This window comes from Corapipo altera, unplaced genomic scaffold (genome assembly GCF_003945725.1).
Source record: "Corapipo altera isolate COAL_440 unplaced genomic scaffold, ASM394572v1 2b, whole genome shotgun sequence".
Classification (NCBI taxonomy): domain Eukaryota; kingdom Metazoa; phylum Chordata; class Aves; order Passeriformes; family Pipridae; genus Corapipo; species Corapipo altera.
This window is the reverse complement of record NW_020884874.1, coordinates 12,461,265-12,481,841: the sequence shown is the minus strand read 5'-3', so window position 1 is coordinate 12,481,841 and position 20,577 is coordinate 12,461,265. Positions and strand designations below refer to the sequence as shown.

At 38.9% G+C, this 20,577-nt stretch overlaps 1 protein-coding gene across 1 annotated transcript in view; it reads left to right on the top strand.

Moving 5' to 3' along the window:
- ROS1 (ROS proto-oncogene 1, receptor tyrosine kinase) overlaps positions 1-20,577 on the top strand; it is a 73,463-nt gene that overhangs the window by 29,663 nt on the left and 23,223 nt on the right. Inside the window, exons 23-36 of the mRNA XM_027634159.1 lie at positions 15-78; positions 711-913; positions 1,443-1,654; positions 2,162-2,448; positions 3,432-3,608; positions 6,361-6,578; positions 7,235-7,376; positions 12,746-12,978; positions 13,900-14,076; positions 15,084-15,258; positions 15,716-15,833; positions 18,699-18,886; positions 19,527-19,616; positions 20,340-20,475. Of these exons, the coding sequence (XP_027489960.1) occupies positions 15-78; positions 711-913; positions 1,443-1,654; positions 2,162-2,448; positions 3,432-3,608; positions 6,361-6,578; positions 7,235-7,376; positions 12,746-12,978; positions 13,900-14,076; positions 15,084-15,258; positions 15,716-15,833; positions 18,699-18,886; positions 19,527-19,616; positions 20,340-20,475 (2,420 nt within the window). The remainder of the gene's footprint in view (positions 1-14; positions 79-710; positions 914-1,442; positions 1,655-2,161; positions 2,449-3,431; positions 3,609-6,360; positions 6,579-7,234; positions 7,377-12,745; positions 12,979-13,899; positions 14,077-15,083; positions 15,259-15,715; positions 15,834-18,698; positions 18,887-19,526; positions 19,617-20,339; positions 20,476-20,577) is intronic.

Genomic DNA, 20,577 nt, shown 5'->3' with positions numbered 1-20,577 from the left:
CTTCTGTCCCACAGGTGCAAGCCTTCACCTCTGTAGGTCCAGGACCTTTGTCTGAAATGGCAGAGAGGAATACATCAGGTATGGATGATTTAGTTGCCCTCTCATAGTTTGTGTGCAATAGCTGGTGAAATCGATAGTAGAAGAATCTGGCAATCTGATAAATATTCTCCAACACTTTATGTGACATTTGTTCCACCTTACAGCAGACACCACAGAGAAGATAGTTACAGCTTCTGACATGAAATGATGAACACATCACTTAACATTAGACTAAATTTCAGGAATTTCAAGCCTTTCCTAAAAACTATGCTAAATTAATTTATCTAGTCAACTCCAGGAAATATGGCACGGTAGCTTTTGATCTGTAATCTGCATACTGCTAGAGATCGTAAAATATTTCTAATTAGGCTGTGAATAGTAACCAGGAGAGCTAGAGATCTACTAGAGATCATAGGTTATTTCTAGTTGGGCTGTTAAAGTTAATTAAATGAGCAAATCTGTTTTATGATGCTTAAATTTGTTAGGTAAACATCCACAATGTCATTGAAAATATCTGAGGAATTGATCGTGATGACAAGAAGGAGTCTCATTATTTTAGTTATTTACTGAGAGCAGGGCCATCATTTATTTATATCTTATACTTTCCTTATGAATTACTGTGATTATCTAGAATATTTTTCATAAATTCTGCTGTGTCCTTTTCCTTCCAGATCTTTTCCCTGTCCCAACTCTTATAACTATTACTGCCAACAACTTGTCTCTTGCTGACATAGACAGTAATCATACCATGTGGGAACTTTCAGCAAAGACAAATGTAAAGGACATCTGTTATACTGCTAATGATGACAAAGCATACTATATAATACAAGATTCTCTTTTTATTCTGAATATGCAGAATGCTTCAAAGTTTCAGGTATTCCTATGTTCTTCCCTTACTTGAGAGAATCTAGGAAAGTATGTGCCATTACTTTGTGGCCAACTGTCTTTTTGAAAAAGTAAAATGGGTGTAGTATACCATTGATGAAGTTATCCTATTAATCACAAATAGCTTTACCGACATCTGCTTTGTTGATATTTAATCAGATATTTAATTTAAAATTCACGCTATTAAATAAAAGAAATTTATTTTTTGTAACAGATTTATGTAATTTCATTTCATTCTGATTTCAAGAATACACGAGCAATATGGAAGCAATAATTGATATTTTTTAAACAATAGTTTGTATAAATACATAATATTATATATTTTATACTGTATAAATATATAATAATTGTATAAAAATATTGCAATCTTCAATCCATGGCGCCTCTTTTTATTTTGACTTCTACTTCCCAAGTAGACATTTCTTTCAGAAACAAATCTAATTTCATAACGTTCTAGCATAAGGTTGGAAATTTCTTCTCTTGAACAGTTTTAGTAATGTTTTTATTTTTTCCTTAAGTTTTTCAAAGACGCATATCTTCACAATGTCACAGCCATAACAGTTGACTGGATTGCAAGACATCTCTTTCTTGCCTCGAAAACACCATGGAATGAAACTCAAATATTTGTTATTTATCTTGAGTTCAAGAAAAAATCTCTAAAAGCCTTGAACATGCAGTTGGGCAAAAGTAATTCAACTGTATCATCTCTGTTGTCATATCCTTTCTTAAGGTAAGGCACATATTACTAATAACTTTTTAAAACATATTTTAAACATTATTTTCATTAAATCTTCAACTGTTAAGGACCAAAAAGGACTTTTTATAGTACATGAGTCTTTGGCATTATGTAAATCTCAGAAATTTTTGAGTGTAGTTCTACTTTTATACAGCTAGTTGATCTTGGTCATATCTAATTTCAAAAGATGTCTGTGTTTGAGTAAAGATTTCAAATAATACTTAAATACTAACAGGTTTTTCCATCTAAGTAATGCAAATGAAAGTCAGCACCAGACAACAATTTTTTACAGTAAAGACTTTATTCAGAATAATCAGTTATTGTGACCTTCCATACAAAAATAATCAGTAAGCCCTTGGAATCACTTTTCAAGTACACTGCTCTAGTTACCTCATTTTAGAGATTTGGGAGGTTTTTGGCTAATAACTCACAGGATTGCTCTTGGGGCAGATTGCTTAGATTGAAGTTTTTCTACTGTAAGAATTGCATTTTATTTGATAGCCGCTTGTACTGGATGGAAGAACTTGATTATGGAAGCCACATGTTCTATTATGATATTCCGAATAACACAGTGCACCACATTTTGGGATACATGTCAGTAGAAGAACAGATGAGGAACTACTGCACCTGTAATGTGGCAGAAGCAGAACTAGGAAGACTGATGAGTATAGATGTGTCTGACTCCAAGAATCCCCAGCTTCTCTTCATCAGAGGAAGGGATGAAATTTGGGCCTCAGATGTGGATGGCTGCCACTGTTGGAGAATTACCAAAATACCAGGTTTTCAAGGTCTGAGCGCTCTGTTATGTTTCTAGGTAGTTTGTGATTCTTGCTGTCTCTTACATCAATCAATATTCATTTCTGAAAATAGCAGTCATGGAGCGCATTATTTATAAAACTGATTCATCTTTAGTCAATATGGACAAAATGTTTGTGTTCTACGTTTTCAGTTGTGTACTCTGTTGATACAAACTGGGAGGAAGAGCAGTGTGATGGAAGTATGTGTTCTAGTAAGATGTAAATCAAATGAGATGCTACAGCCTCAAATGCTACCTGTCAACAGATTTCACTTGAAGTATTAACACTTTATTTTGCTAGGGTTTCATATTATCTACACCTATTAGAGTTTATCTCAGCGAGAAAATACAGGAACACATTAAGTCATGCCTGATAATGGCATTGCTGACTTCAATATGTGGGGAGGGTACTTCATTAAGTTACGGTCTTGTATGACAACTTATCTACATTTCAATTTTTGTAATAACACCTAATCTTGGTTGCTTGGTTTTCAGCTCAGTTCTGGATGAGTGCTGGTAAAGCTGTTCTATTACCAGATGATCTGTCTTAATTGTTCCTGGCAGATGACAGATCACAGTGGTCTACATCTTTGAAAAAAGATGAAAATTTCTGCAGACAACTCTCGCTTTCATGTTTCATTTCTTGTGTTTGGTGATAGAATTACAGTTCTCATAATTATGGATAATAAAACCCCTTTGAACCCACACTTGTAAACTGAAATAACAGTGTCTCACCTTCATGACACCTACTTGAAACTATCAGAAATCTCTTCTCAAGGAGTGGTCTTTGAAGGTACACTATGGCTAAGATGTTGACTCAACCTATGTTGACACACTCTGAATACAAACACCCATCTACTCTTGTAAAATTGTTTGCTCAGAGTTGGACTCAATGATCCTTGTGGGTCCCTTCTAACTCAGCATATTCTGTGATTCTGTGATTAAAAAACTTAACTATGCAATGTTTTCCTACAGGTAAGAAAATCGGCAGCTTGACTGCAGATAAGAAATTTATATACTGGAGTGCAGAAACAAAGGAATACACTGAAATTTGGCTAGCAAATAAAGAAAGCACAAGATACTTTCTTCACAAGAGACAAAATCATAAGCTAAAAATCTTAGCTTACAGCTCAGCGGCACAATTGTATCCAGGTAGAGGGGATTTGGGTTCTTTTGTAAATGTAACCAACTTATTTCAGAAGCATGTATTTAAGTTGCTGATGGTGCTATGTGTGTTCATGCAAAGTATGCTTCGTAGATTCAGGTACCTTCTACAGGGAAACAATTTGCATATTTTTTAAAAGGATGAATATAAGGACTGGCTTTATGTTAGATCGCATGAAAAGTCATGGTAATGAGCATTGCCCATGTTTATAAACACCAAACCATGCCTATTTTCAAAGTTGTGTCAGACTTGGAGATTTAGAAAATGTGGTGCACATTAAAGCACAGAAAAAGAGCAAATGTGTTCCACAGAGTGTTGTAGCAAGAGTTTGATAATGACCCCTGTTGTGACACTTATTTCTGGTTTTGTTCACAAGTATATGAAACTGAAATAAAAAGGTCTGCCCTTCCAAAGACAAAGAGGTAAGACTCTGATTATTAAAATTGTTTATAAAGAAGTATGTATGACCAGTCTTTATGAATGAAGATTTGGGAAAGGTCTTTTATCCTTTGAGCCTGTGCAGTGGATTTTTTAGGTGAGACACAGTGTGTGCTGAGCTGAGCCCACCCTTTAATCCTAAGGTTTGTCTGTTGTGGCTGAGTGAGCTTGGACAGTGGCAGTGAGGTCCTCAGGACATAGGTTTGTTTAGAGTGACCTTCTCTTAGATGGATGGCCTTACAGGGCTGATGAGCTCCATCTGCTGGGGGGAGTTTCCCTGACTGGGAATTGAACCTGGGCTGCAGTGGTGAGAGTGCTGCATCCTAACTGCTAGACCACCAGGGGTCCCCTTGTAAAAAAGTACCTGGGAGAAATTATAGGTTACATTATAGTAGACCCCAAGCTTCAGATAGAATGCCTAGTATTTTAAACAAACTATTGTAGAATGATAACGAAAGAAATAAAAAAATTGGTTTTAATAGAAAATTAGGGTTCATGGTACCTATAGGTATTATCTTTGTAAATGCAGAGGGTTAGAATATATTCAAAATAATTCTTTAATTCCGTTTCTGTATAAAAAACCTGACAAGTACATGAGAGAATGTTTTAACAAGATAGAATTCATTGGAATAAAACGTCACATTCTTTTGGGTAGCCAGTAGCGTTACTCCTGCCTGCAGCTGCTCTTACCAATGCCCAGGCTATTCTTACCAGCACTTTGGGCATGTTTGTTTTCATGAGACCTGTGTGGGTTTGGCATAGGTGCAGGAGCCTGGTCTGGCCCTGATACAGAATGTGCCATTCCCTGTCCCCAGGGGATAGGGTTTCCCGCAAGAGCCCCAGGCTTAACTGGCTTAGAAATGGAAGAACCAAATCTCAGTCCAAATGGATTATTTATACCCAGAGATTCCTACAGAGTTCTTCTTATTTACATTGCTGCAAATATATTTGGAGAAATATACAACCTTGGCATCTGGGGAGGAGGGCAATAAAGAGAATTATTCACACAAGTTTAAAATAAAAGTAAGTGAACATGCTAAAATAAGAAAAAGAAAGTTCTCAGTACTGAAAGGAAATGGTGTATATGTGGAAAACTGGTGTTTGTAAAGACCATCTGGGTTGACTGACATGCTTTTTATTGCTTTAGTGATATGAGCAAGGAGTACTGCCAGAGTTTCCTTTCATTCTAACCTATTTAATTGCCATCCAGAGATGTGATGTCAGTTGATCATTTGACACATCAGAAGTACTCGGTGAAAATTATTGTCTTGTCACCGATTCTCTGAGAGAATGATTTCTCTTCAGAGTTAGAAGGAAGGGGACTGAATATGTAGTGAAGGATTTTCTTGTCAGGGTAAACATATTTCTATGGAACTGCCTGACAGAAACTTTAACACCGAAAGTGACTCAATTCTTTATTCCATTTGGGACTTTTCCCATGGGAGTTTTACTACTCTAGGTAGATATAAAATTGACAAAGATTTAACCTTACATTTTCTTCTGTTAAATAAGACTTTTTAAATTTCTTTCCCTTCTATGCATGAACCTGACTTTGATAGGAATATCAGGGTTGCTCATTTAGGAAGAAAAGATCTTGACTATGAGGTCAGTTATTCTGGCCTAAGGGCAAGCATTGGTCCTTGTACCTTCTTCCCTATGTACAAGCATTAGTCTTTTCCTTCTTAGCAGAAAATCCATTCAGTATATCTTTATTTTGTTTTTAAAAGTATATCAAGTGATGAGGGATTTTTTTAATGACTTTTTGTTAACTGTCAGAGTGTAGTTTCATATTGCTTTCTCCTTACAGACTCCTTTTCTAGTTCCAAAATTTGTCTCTCCTTTCCTGTTGTTGCTTTGCACGTGGAAAGATGCTTGGAAAAAAAATACAAACCGAAACCATTTAATTGCTAGAGAAAGGTACTCTCTATTCCTTGTCACAGGAAATATTCTCTATTTCCTGTGACAAGCAAGTTTGGGCTTATCAATGTTTACTGCCCTTGATAACACAGTAACTACAAATTGCATTTCCATTTTCTGCTTAAAGAAGAACATAAATTCTTTATTAAAACTGTATCTTATCAAGCATAAATGAGACTTCCTTTGGTGACCATTATTTTTGTGTCCATGAAAGTCATCAAATAAAGCACATTCAGGTGGGTTTTTCTTCTGTTTCAGTTTGTAAAAGCAGAGAGAATACTTTGTAGTTATGCTTTCTTCCAAGAACAGTGGTAAGATCCCATGCAATTTTGGATTGATCCAGCCATAATTAAATTTTTTTTTTAAATTTTATTTCTTTCCTAGATAAAAGATGCCTGATGGTATTGCCAGACACCGAGAAACCTACTATCCTTGCTACGACCAACACCAGTTTTACATTAAGGTTACCATCTGTCACACCACAGCAGCTATGCCCTGGCATAACACGGCCTACGCCGACATACCTGGTATTTTTCAGAGAAATGATGGACAACTGCAGGAACCCAAGATACTGTTTGTCTGCTCTACAGCAGAAAACATTGGTATGGTTATTTCAGAACAGAAATTCATGTGATATCACATGTAAAGAGGGAATATGATATCACTTGTAGTAATTTTATAAACCATTCTGTAACTTTCTATCAGTGAGTTTTTCCGTTTCTCTGTCCCAACAGTAATTCACCTTTCTGTCTGGTATTTGGTAAGTGGTAGATTTCTTAGCTTTCCTTTGTGCAAGCACTCCTCTACTTTTCAACATGCTTTTGCTAAAATCCTGCTGAAATAGGTCTTCAGTTTCTACTTGTAAAATGAGTGGTTGTGGTTGATATTAATCTGTTGAAATAACTCTTGAAGCCATCCAGCAACCAAATAGCTTGCCTTTATGTTCTTTGTGGTAGTTGTACTTCTAGTCATAATTTTTTCTTCTTACATTTTTTTTAACTTTGCCTTTTCTGGAATTGCCATTGAATAGTGTGGTACTACACTTTGGCTTCTTTTTGGGTATGTGCTTTCTTTTCTGTAGTGACCTATTAGCAAAACTATGATTTTAACATTCTTTTTTTAAACACCAAAGTGTAGTACAATACAAAAGAACTACTGTATTATTTTTTTTAACATGCACTTCACTGACAGATGTTTGGGTTGACATATGACTCTCTTTTCTGAGAATGTATGTTTATTATCTGATTTCTAATTACAGGAATTTCAGGATCCTATTGCTGTCCTAGACAACCTACAGCCATTTTCAAGTTATGCCATACAAGTAGCAGTGAAAAACTACTATTCAGAAGAGGAAGTGCAGCCTATGGGAAAACATACAGTTGGTACAACTCTATGTGGAGGTTTGTTTCATATTTTATTCTGATTTTGAACAGAATTCTCATCTCAGTTAAAAAAAGTTATATGTAAGTTTGGTTTGTAAATCAGGAAGCAGACAAATTGTCTGCTTAAAATTTAACCTGTGTGGATCTTTACAAGGCTTTGGCAACCAGACTTGATGAATTTGTAAGATTCATAAGACACATATGTATTCTTTAATGTTTTGGCTCATTGGTTTCCTGAGGAAAGATAAACTATGGTTAAAATTGGGTAAACAGTTGCAGTTTCTGCCTTGGACTACATCTTTTAATAGGTTGTATTTGAATGTATATGTGGTTATGTATGTTTAAATATGTGTATTACATGTTCATTCAGCATTAAGATTTTTTCTCCTTGGCTTGATATCATTCTCATAATTACTGTTTCTGAAGGTCATGCAGATTTGTTTTGTTGTGAACCAGGCTGAAAAGACAATGCTTTGTTTTTACTTTTGGCCTGAATGACAACAGCCTGTTTTCAGTTGGCTTCAAGAGTTTTGGTGCACCCTTTCAGTCCTTTCCAAATAGGAAGAAAAAGCTAGGACTAGTGCTTTGCACATGAATGTTCACTGTGTCATTTAAGAGTGGACTGGTTAGAGGTTACCTAAAAATAAATAAACACATTGGTAAACTTATCTAATTATGGCAGAGGGAAACTAAGAAATCTATATGTGAGTGCATAGGTGAGAGAGGTTTTAGTGAAGGCAAGAGGCCAAGATAAGATGCTAAGTGTGTTGGGTTGACCCTGACTGGATGCCAAATGCCCACCAAATCTGATCTATCACTCCCTTCCTCAGGTGGACAGGTAGGAGGCTTATGGGGTTGAGATCAGTCACCAGTTATTATCATGGGCAAAACAGGCTCAATTTGGGGAAATTAATTTAATTTATTACCGATAAAATCAGAGTAGGATCATGAGAAATAAAACAAAACCTTAAAACACCTTAATGCCGGCCCTCCCTTTTTCTGGGGCTTTACTTCTAGTTTTCTCTACCTCCTCTTGTGCAGTGGTGCAGGGGAGGTGTGGAGGGAGGGTTGTAGTCATAATTCATCACATGTTGTCTCTTCACATCCTTTCCCTGCTCCAGCATGGGAGACAGTCCTCCATGAACTTCAACATGAGTCCTTCCTACAGGCTCCAGTTCTTCACAAACTGCTCCAGCATGAGTCCCTTCTACGGGCTGCAGTCCTTCAGGAACAGGCTGCTCCAACGCGGGTCCCCCGTGGACAAAAGTCACAAGTCCTGCCAGCAAGCCCTCTACAGCGTGGGCTCCTCTCTCCACAGGTCCTGTCAGGATCCTCTCCAGCACAGGCTTCCCATGGGGTCAGAGCCTCCTTCAGGCGTCCACCTCTTTTTGTGGGGGGTTCTCTATGGGCTGCAGGTGCTCCACCATGGACCTCCCTGGGCTGCAGAGGCACGGCCTGCTGTTCTATGTTCTTCACCATGGACTGCAGGAGAATCTCTGCCCTGATGCCTGAAGCATCTCCTGTCCTTCCTTCTTCACTGACCTGAGTGTCTGCAGAGTTGTTCCTCTCACATATTCTCACTCCTCTCTCCAACTGCAGTTGATATTTTTCTTTTTTCTTTTCTTAAATATTCTACAGGTGCTACCACCACTGCTAATGGTAATGGCTTTCTTCAAGGCGGTCTTGGCCTTGGGTCCATCTTGGAGCCATGTAGCATTGGCTCTGTTGAACACAGAAGAAGCTCGGGGGAGTTCAGCTTGTCATATATGATGAAACTTGGGGCGTATAATAGTGAGGAAAATCAACTCTCTGCTGCTTTAGTGCAGACCCATATATCCCATTTGTCCTTGAAACCAACATGACCTGGAAACTTTCATCAATTGCTAGAAGAGGAATTGAGATTCACATACAGCTCAAGTCCAAGATGTCCTTATTCTTTGAGAATACTACTAGTCTGAGCTAGATGCCTCCTGTGCTTGGAAACACCTAAGTGAGGGCAGAAAGATACTTCAGCTCACTCTCTGCTTCACTGCACTTGTTTGCAGCTGTGGGGCAGCTACTGGGTAAATTCCCTGAAGCCCTTATTGTCTTCCAGAAAGAAAAGTGTTATCCAAAGATACATGTAATACTTTTGCACATACTGTCCTACACTGTAACCCAACCCAATAGAAGTACCTTGCTCAGTACTTTTTCTTGTTTCGCATGTGTGTGTACTCATGCATGTACCTGTCTTCCAGAGGAGTTGCCTTTATGCTTCTCTTCAGATAATTTTCTCATAATTGGAGTGCACCTGCTGAACTCTCTGAAAACACGGAAAACTATTATAAGAGGTAGCTATTCCCTGTAGTATTCATAGTTCTTGCTCTTCTGTTGCATCAGATTTGCTCTGAAGCTGTCGCCCATTTATTGACGCGGGTGTCATCAGCCAGTGTCAGCTTGATCCACATAAAGTCATCACTTGCATCAGGTACCTCTGATAATACCTAAGTCAGCAAGGCAGAATTATATCTAAGGCTACGTGGCAGCAAGTCTGTGCTCTGCAGGAAATACTGTGGAGATTGTACCTAACGATGCTTGCTGTTCAATTCACAGGGATATGGGAATGCTATGGACCTCATCTTCACTAGTTTTCCTGCCTGGATCTTGTCCTGAAGAATTGGAGCAGTTTTTCTTTGAGAAAGGAGTAAAACTGAGAGTCACAGTCCACCTAGTCCCTGGGCATTGGCTCACTTGGCCCAGGTACAGCAGGGATGGCTATAGTTACATGCAGCTGTGCAGGCTGGTCAGCTATTCAGATATTGTGACATGCAGTTAGGGTGCCACAGCAGGATTTCTAAGGTTTCCCTCCCTCTTTTTTTACCTCTCCTTGGCTTTTGGCTGCTTCAGAAGGTGCTAAAGTAAGTAGAATTGAAATAAGGACAGCCACTGCTATGTTTTTCTTGCTTGCCACGATGTCTCTCTCCCCTAGTGATCAACTATGTCCAAGGAAACACTTTGTTCAAAATACCTGGCAACAAGTACATACCAGGGGTCCTGTTTCCTTTTCTTCTTCCCTTGGGGATGTACTCTGTGATTTCTTTAAAGGTTCATTTATAGAATAAGTCACCTCTCTTTCTGCCACCATTGTCCACAGGAGAGCATCACCTGTGAACTGCCAGTGGCTTCTCTCATGCACAGATCATTCTCTGGTTTTTGTCCTGGGAGCAGTCACATTTCCCCCCTCTGTTTAAGAGGAACCTCTTTTCATCTTTCAAATGAAAGTGGAACAAGAGGTGCAGACATATTGTCACTCTTCTTTTGGAATCCAGACATATTATACTTTGGAAGTTCTCTTGCAACTATGCTATTTTTTTTTCTTCTCAATAGTCAGATCCCTTAGCATCTGCAGCATCAAGCAAATAGGCTCTCATCCTGTGTGGATCTCTGAATATTATGAGCCAGTGTCTTCTACCATATATTCAGTGACAAGACTAGAGGAAATGGCCTTAAGCTGAGACAGAGGAGATTCAGATTAGACATTAGAAAAATTTTTTTCACTGTTAGGGTGGTCAGGCATTGGATGAGGTTGCCCAGGGAGATGGTGGAGTCATCATCCCTGGAGGTATTTAAAAAGCGCCTGAATCTGATGCTAGGTGGTTTGGCTTAGTGGTTTAAGGGATACAGTGCTGGGTGGATGGTTGGACTGGATGACCTTAAAGGTCTCTTCCAACCTTGATGACCCTATGATTCTATATTTTCTGTATTCTAAGGAATCTATGGGTTAAAAAAAATAGATTTCAATTCTTTGCATGGGAATCCATATATATAGTATAAAATTAGTGTGACATATTGACTGAATAACATTGAATACTATTGGGATGCGGCAAGAATTCACACCGTTACTTCTTTGTATGGTAAACCAATCCATCCTGCAGCAATGTGCGCCCTTTCAGGGGTGAAACATGAGGGTAGCAATGAAATGGGAGACTGAATTGCTCCACTGAAATGGAATTTTTCAGTCTCAAGTTAAAATGAAACATGAAACTCAGAATAGGCCTCTCTAGCTGTGGCAAAACACAACATCCGGAACAAAATAAAGTCCTAGACAAAAGCCAAACCAAACCAAACAATCAAGCAACCCTTCCCCTTCCCCCAATATCCCAGCCCACAAACCCTGAGCATTTTTAATATGTATTCGTATCAACATTCAGAACGCTTTTCACAATTTGTTGAAAAATTTCCAACCAGCTGTAAATAGAAGGTATATGTGTCCTGACGATTATGTTCTCAATTTCATGAATGTAACTGCTAGTTTAAATTGTAATCAGATGCTGCTAGAGCCTCTTGAAGTGTGTACACTATTTTACACCTCTGAAGCTGTGTGAATTCCTTCTGCCTTTCTCTCAATTCTGTAATGAAGTAAAAGAAGCTCGGATTAATCTGTGCTTTCCATCAAATAGCAAGATAGAGGGAATGAAAAAAGAGGAAGACAACTTAGAAAAAACAATGCATTGCTCTTGCCACAGAGTGTCACTCTTACTCCACATATGTCTAAGCTAGAAAAATGAGAAGTTTGTCTTCTTTATTTGTCTAGTTTCTGCATATTTCATTAAATAATCTACAGTCTTGCTACTAGGACATAAATGATAGCATAGAGACTCATAATTCTGATATGTTGGGAAAATAAGTGAACTTTTTACCTATCTGGACAGTTCAATAGCAAATGAGCTTTTCAATGCAGAGGTGGAGTATGCCATATACTATTTCAAAGTCTGTGACCTTAAAGCTTCAAAGGAAAGGTTGTTTTCTCCAGAACAATTAGTGAGTAACCAGCTGGTATGAACATCAGACCAGCGACCCAGTTTCTTCCTTACACAGCTCAGCCAGATCATGTTTTTCTGAGTAAAATTGCAAACGATGGCAAACAATGCTTAGTTTTGGGTTTTCTTCCATCAGAAGTTTCTGTTCAAGAACAGACTTTCCAATTGGAATACTGCACAGGTATTTTTTTTTGTGTGTCCAAGTAAGAATCATATTAAACTCACATCTGAGACCCTGATTAGGAAACCAAGAGAGAGCAGGCATTCAGTGATATGACTATAAATACAGTGGTACGGGACACCAGATTTTTTGGTATTTTTTTGTCTGCTTTCATTGTAGGATAGCCTGGAAGATACTAAAAAATCCCTTAAAATATTTCAAACTTGTCTGCAGCTGACTGACTATACAAGAATACGAGTTTTATGTGTGTAAAGCATCAGTCCTGTAAATTAATCATATTCATACACATCTAACCTTATTCTCCTTCCCTGGTGACATTTCTTGACTTCTTTAAAAATAAAACAGACAAAAAAAACCTCTCGTGAGATCTGTACCTAAAAGAAGACTCATTTCTCTTTCTATTTTAGTACCAGAGGCAGTTGATACAATTAAAACATTAGTTTTGTCTGACACCACCATTAATATATCTTGGAGTGAACCTCTGAAGCCAAATGGGCCTCTTGAATCCATCCGCTATCAAATTGCTGTCAATTCGTTACCTCCTGTTCCAGTGACACCCTTGCGAAAAAGTGAATTTTCAAATGGGATGCTTGCCTGGTCTGTCAGTGGACTCCAACCTGGAATAAGCAATTCATTCAAGGTATAGTTGCAAGTAGTTTTATTGGTTTGTTCACTGAACTGCAAATATTTTGACTGCTCTTCTGTAAAGCAGACAAATAAAAGTGTCCAATGTGGATTCATAACAAAATGTACTGCTTCTCCCTTTACAGATGAAGACTTAAAAGAAAAAAAAAAATTATGTGTCTTGACAGCAGGGCTGTCAGCAGAGTGACATTTTCAAAAGCAAACAAGTAAACATGTTGTCTGCAGAATGTGCTCTGGGTACATCACAAATAGTCACAGTGTGGTTTTCACAGTTGGGAGAACATTCAGATGATGACAGGAGGGGATTTGTTCTGGTCTTAATTTGATTTTGTGCTTTTGTTAATGACTTGGATATTACAATGAGGAATATATATATGTGTGTGTATACATATGTGTATATACATATATATACATATATATATATGTATGTATGTATGTATGTATGTATACACGCACCTACCTAAATACCTGTATGAGTTTATGCAAGTATGTGTACCCAAACATAGGACTGTGGCTTAGTGAAAGGCAACATCCTAAGGCACCTCCTCACTTTGTGTTTTTGTGGTTCTAAAGCCCTGCCTAACGTGATGTGACATCTGTGTGTCTGTGTAAGACCATGTGACATTTAAGAAAGGTCTAGAAAGAGAAAAGTCTTAGTTAGAAAGGTGAGATGAGAAAATAATAAGAATCTCTGAGGAAGGGAAGGGTACTCCATGCTCTCCAGGCCATGGACTTAAAGCCTGAAGATGTGTAACACTGCAGCTATGAGGCTTAAAATCTTTCTACACCTGCATCTGTATTGCCTGAACACTGTCTTGTTTGAAAACAGCTAGTCTTCTAAACATTTCGAGTTGCTAAAGCAAAGCTACCTTTCCAAGTGGTCTGGTATTGTATAGTTCGTTCATTACCTTACTAGGTTCTTGCTTTTCATCCTGAAGAGAACTGGTTTTCAGAAAGTGTCCCTGTCATCGCAAAAACTTTTGAGGCTCCACCTGCACCTGTCAACATAGTTCCCAGAAATACAAGTTTCCAGCTAGAATGGAGAGCTCCTCTGCACATCAAAGAATCCAGCTTCTGGTTTGATCTGTGTAAGGTAAAAATACCAGTTACGGTTTTTCTTCATATTAGAGTGAATTTAAGCTACTCTCTCCTGGTGAGCAGGACAGGGTGGGTGGCAGGATGTACATGAAGAGTCTCAGTGAATAATTTGGGCATGATGATGTCAGTCTTAGTGTCTCAGAAGGGGCAGGATGGAGTCAGCATTTACCAGGAACAAGGAGGAATGCAGCTGGAGCATTTAGTACTCCACAGTGCCAAAGGACATCCTGGATGACCCCATCAGAATTACTCCTGGGTCTCCAGTTTCAGCAGAGTCCTCTCCCTGTTTCCTCACTGCCCTGCCCCAACCTTGCTTGCAGCTATAAATCCTATGTTTGCTCTGCACAAGAAAAAGAAGAAAAGGGTTTTCAGCAATAAATATTAGCTACAACCTAGTATCTGAATTTTATTTTCCTGTGATAGGGGCTAGGAGAAAATGCTAGAGACAAAGACAGATCCAGAAGTGCAAACTGGAGAAGTAAGCGCTAAAGTGACAGCAACATAGATGAAAACTTCAGATTTTAGTGATTGAACCAATGAACACTGAAAAAGTAATGTTCTAAGCTGAATCACATAGATTCTTTACTATATAAAATCAGATTCATTAGACTTACACCAAAGATTTCCCTGCCCTAAAACAAATGTCATAGTACAATTCCTCTAAACAACCTCCTTTCAATTGTGTCATGGCAAGCTGAACTCATGGGCACATCATGGTGATCCAGAAATACAAGAAGAAGGATCCTCTTGGCTGTGTAAAGCGGTCACTTAATCTATTGATCTTTATTACCAGCAAGACTTGTAGGTCTTCCAAAAACAAAGAAAAAAATTAGGGTTTGTGACCTTGGTCTCTAAGAGGACAAAGTCCCATGATTGAAACAGCACGTGTCATATCCCCACTGTAATATTAAGAGGTGGAAAAGTAGTTATTCTACCCAGGAATAGAACTCTGACATGCTTCAGAAGAGCAATAAAGTTAACTATGATGATTTTTTTTCCTAGTGGCCAACAAATAGTGACTGGTTTTCTCCTGCAAGCACTACGTGCACAGCAGATCTTGTTTACACATGCAACCTGACAGGAACTCTTCCTTCAACCAACTACTTTGTAAGAGTAACAGTAGTTTATGTTACAGGACTGAAAAGCACTTCCTCTTCAACAAGCTTTAAAACTACAGGTAAGCACTCAGTGTAGGATAACAAGATTTTAAGACTATTTTCAGGATGCGAATATTAAACATAATATTTTCTAAAATTTAGCAGGCAATATTCTTATACTAAGAGGCAATAGTTCTGCATGTTTGAAAAAGAATAACACAATATCATACCTTTGAAAGTAATAGGGGGAAAGAAATGAGGTATATTTCCAAGTGGAGTAGAGGAAAAGAGTGATGGAAACTAAAATGAAATACCTATACCGGTGAAAGGCTACATGTGAATAAAAATTTTGAAATTTGTCCATTGCAAAGAGAAGGTCAAAGATACATTCCAGATGTGGATTATTGCTGTAGATCCTCCATCCTTTTGTACGTCTAAACACCCATGTACACATCTAATTTTTTTCTGTGCCCGTTAGCCTTTGTCTTGCTACAAACCCATTCTAAAGGTGCTGTTTCTTTCCCTGTTTGGCTTAAGCTGGTGTTCCTAGTAAGCCAGGAGTACCAAAAAGAGCAGAAGACACTAAAAACTCTATACAGTGGGAAAAGGCTGATGATAATGGAAGCAACCTGACCTACTACATCTTAGAAAGCAGGTAAGCTATGCATGCAGGTACCCTTCCCATGGTAGCAGCCCAGAAAAAATCCAGTGTGCAGGGATTTCCAGGTTGGCTGTGATGGGAAGAGTGAAGTATCTATGATGCAGAAGACCCTTCTCACTGGGATCCCTTTCTTAGATAAACCAAGTAGCCATAATTTCCAGAAATTCCTGGAAAACTTAGAAGAAAATATACACTAGCAATATTTTCAGACCAACTTTGAAATATGGTAATATATTTGGATCTTTGTCACTGAATTAGAAGATTCAGAGATAATTTAAAATCACAAATTTCAAGTATGTAGTATGTATTTTTGGCTAAGATATATGTATAAATATCTTAGTGTTCAGAGGACTCATGAAAAGGTCTTATAGTGTTGCCAGAAGTAGAGTATTCCCACTAACATGGGATGACTATTGTTACAACTTGTCTCAATAGGGGAGGGTAACCCAAGTTCTTATTAGTAAATCCCTTGAGGTGTATTAGAGTGAAATGACATTGAATAATCAGTGTTTGCAAACATACGTATGTAGAGTTTATTTTGGAACAATTTTGTTTCAAAGGTAAACAGGTATGTTGCCATTTTGGGTGTTATCATCTACAGCAATATAGAAGTATTAAAGCATCTATAGCAATATAGCAATATTAAAGCATAAAGATAACACTTAAAGAAATGCATAAGGGAGAGAAAGGGGAAGAAAGGATAAAGTTGGAAATATATATATAATCACAGCCCACTGGATCCAGCGATGAAACTTGGTAGCTACAGCTTCCATGTCAGTTGGTTGATGTGGTGGTCTTGGTCTGTTGGGGCTGGGGGAAGCCCCCCCCAGAACTCCAATATTTCATGAGTAAATGTACACTTCCAGCTCAGGTGGGAACACTCTGTACCTCCCCGAGGCAGGGAGTTTTACCGCAGATCATGTCACAGGACATGTCACATGTTTTCAATGTTCCTCCAGAGGGGTTTTCACGGCAGAGTCATCATGTAAGGGAGGATGACGGTATGATAAGAAGAATTTATCCCCCCTTGCAGAATTTGTCTCTTCTTAGTCTCTTTCCTTATGTGGAAATCCAGTTTGTAGCTTCAGGTATGCTTGCACCTGGGATAGTTGGACAACAGCACCCACTTATCTGATTTGAAGGTCCTTTCACAGTAGGCATGTTCAGGGAGGGGTAGGCTTTGCTGGGTGAACAATTGTTTCTTCGCAGATTGCAAAAGTCTTTTGGTGATCTTATAATAAGTAAGTCATTAACTGTTTCAGTCTCTGATAACTATATAATTTTTAAAATGCTCTGTCATCAAATACAGACTGCCTGGACTATACATGTCACACTAGAGTGCCAGTTCATGCTAATTCCTGCATTGACATTGGAAGGGCTGGGTGGGCATGTTAGAGTATATTGCTGTGGGCAGTGACTCTGAAACTTCTAATTTTTTGACCGTGACTCTGGAGAGATCTGTTTAAAGCAGTCAGAGCAAAGCTTAATTAACCATTATTTAAAAATGAGAAGAGTCCATCTTCTGAGATGTGAGCCATGTCATTGTTTGAAATCATTACTGATGGAAGGAAGTAGTTTGCTAAATTCAGCTATTATTTCTTTCTTCTCAGTTAACTCTCTGCTTATGAAAGCTAAGGACTGACAGCACTCTAGAGCTGGGCACACCTTACCTATATAAGTTTTCACCCAGACATATTTTCCTGGTGCTGTAAGCTTCCTCCGTACAGCTCTGTGAGCATACGGGAGCACTGACCCACATGCTATGAGTCAACAATAATTTTGATATACCAGCAGCCAGTCTGTATCTGACTTGCTGTCGATGGGTAAAGAAAAGTCAGTCTCTTGGCCTGTGTCAGGGCCGTGCATTAGCTGCTGTGTTCTCCAGACTCCAGCTTCTTACTCGTCTCTGGAGTCATGAAGCATCGCTGAGGTGGTCTTTTAATTAAATAACCTTTTCTCCTTCAGTCTGAATGTGCACATGCTGATGTTTTTGACTGAATTTCACTTTGAGCCTCGTGGCCCTTTTACATTAGGTAGAAAAATGTTAGGTCACTTGCACAGCATTCTAGAAAATATTTTCATAGCCCTTTGAAACAATCACTTTTTATCATACAGCTCTAGTAGGGATATTTGTGCACCAAGGACATGAAAATATAGTTTTCCCATGTCTTTTTGGTTTAGAAACATTTGAACTTTTTTCTGCATTAAGGTGTGTTGGGAGAATGATTGATAGGCTCATGAAGGTCATTTCACATGATATATCATGGTCTTGCATGACATGAAATGATGTTTCAGATATGGCCTTTCAAGTTTTAATACATGGTCTTCTTCTGCTTTGTGAATAATCAGCTCTGAATTTATTGTGAGCAGTCAATCTCAGTCCAGTGGGAAGGTGGCTAACTAAAGAATTGTGTCTTCGCTGCCAATTACTTACTTCCTGTTTAGCTTGTGAAACCTGAGCCACTGAATTACTCTGGGCCTGGGCAATCAAAAAGCTCTAATAGGATAAGAAAAAAATGGTTACTTTTTTCTGAAAGCTAAATAAGAAAATTTTGAAATTGTGGCTGTGAGGCATACACTGAAACAAGTGAAAGTGTGCTGTAGCTTTTTATGTCTAATATGTTCTAGTATTTAATTTCCAGTGTGACGATAAAGACGTGATTCTTAGCATTGCTGAAATGGTATGACACAATTTTTTGCTCTGTAGCCAGAATCCCACAACCAGATTGAGCTTTCATGCAGGCAGAGGGATGTTGTGAAAACCATGGAACTGAAGCGAAGAACGGGGGGGGGGGGAGCAGTAAACTGCCCTCGTGGCATTAATGACTTATCTGTGTTGTTGTGCTGTGCATGTTTCAGGAAGCAGTCTGGCAACACTAGCAAAAGGAAGTCCTTGTGGGAGGTGGTTTACAATGGCTCCTGTGGCAGTATTTGCACATGGAAGGCCAAGAACTTAGAAGGAACTTTCCAGTTCAGAGCAGCAGCTGCAAATGCACTGGGAGTTGGTGAATACAGTGACACAAGCAAGAAAATAGTTCTGGGTAAAGGTATGTCTCATACTTCAGTACTCTTTTAATTTATTTATTTTTTTTAATTCTAAGTAATCACACCAATTTATGAACAGAGACTTGCTATTTTAATAATGATGTTGCTGCAACGGTAAAGTAATGTGTCTTGTAAGTAATAAATGGTGACATTTATATGACAGACCCCAGCTGCTAGTGCTCATGCAGGCTCTTTTGCACAGAACAGTGGGCCTGAAATGTACTTCTGCTCATTGATACCAGTTTGTTTCTGTGGCCCTGCCACTGCTTTATGATATGATTCTTGAAAAAAGGCAAGCTCCCACACTGGGCAAAGATGTGAGGATTACTTCTTTCCTTTGGCCAGAATGTTAGACCTACACTCTGTGGGTGCTTTTGGAAATCCCACCTTGAGTGGTTAAACAGTGCAGTATTTTCTCTTTCTGCATACACTGTAGGTCACCACCACAGAAATGGCCCAGGTCTGGGGGAGAAGGATTAGTCTGACCAAATGCAGACATCCACATACAGTCTACAAGAGAGCTTTGTGCAGAGGAAGACATTTACAAAGCAGGTTGCTCAAGGGTTCTCTCCGGTCAGCTCCATAGGATTGGTACTGTTTGTATACACAGTCATTAACCAATTTTCCTCTTCTATTTAACAGAAGGCACGGGCACCACAGGTACCATCACTGCCATTGCTTCTGTGACTGGAATTGTGCTGAGTTTGGCTGTGGTCTTGCTATTCGTTTTTGGTATGTGGCTAAATTTTTTGCATATGCTTGTTTTGCCAGGCTTCAGTAAAAGGCAGTCCAGGTGTTGCGAGATGACTGTCCTCCAGGTTTAAGGAAATGCTGAGCTATTCCTAGGATGGGAGCTGGAAGGAATTTGCATATTCTCATTCTTTGAGGCCCTAAAGATAACTGTTTATATTTTCAGTATCAAGAATAGGATGCAAATTCACTCCATCCTCAGGCATTTCTTGCTGTTGATTACCTGCAGGGAGAGCACAGGAATGCTGAGGAAGCTCTGATGTTCATATGTATCCTTATAAAAACTTATACCTTACAATTCTCAAGTCTGGAACTGCATTTATTCATGTAAGAGTCCCATTATGTTTCTCTTAAGATTTGTTCCCAAAGAAAGGATGCAATGATTACCCTGAGAGGTACATGTCCACATCTGATGGTCCTGTCCTCTCACTCTTCTTCCTTTCCCTGGGATGCATCAGCTGCCCTTCAGGCTTGTATCCTGCCACATACAAAACCAGATGCTTGACTGGTTTCTCAGTACAATGAGCTGGGTATGTGTTTTGTGGGAAAAAGTTGGCTGGATGACTGGTTGAAAATGACTTACATCCATGAGATACTTGGGGGCCATGTTGAACTGAATAACAAAAAGCCTGTAGCCTTTCAGCCTGTTTGCACACTGGGATGCTCTCAGAGCAAAACACCTGATCATCTACTTTTCTGTTCCAGTATGGCACCAAAGATGGAAATCTAGAAAACAAGCCTTGCCTGGACGGATAGTGTTTATCAAGGAAGATAAGGAACTAGCTCAACTCAGAGGGATGTCTGAGACAGTGGGAATAGCCAATGCCTGTTATGCTATATGGTATGTCCTCAGGGCAGATGTATTTTCAGGACAAAAACATGTAAGAGCGCTTCCCTGGACCAGTTTTCATCAGGGTACTCATTCCTGACACCTCAAGGTAGA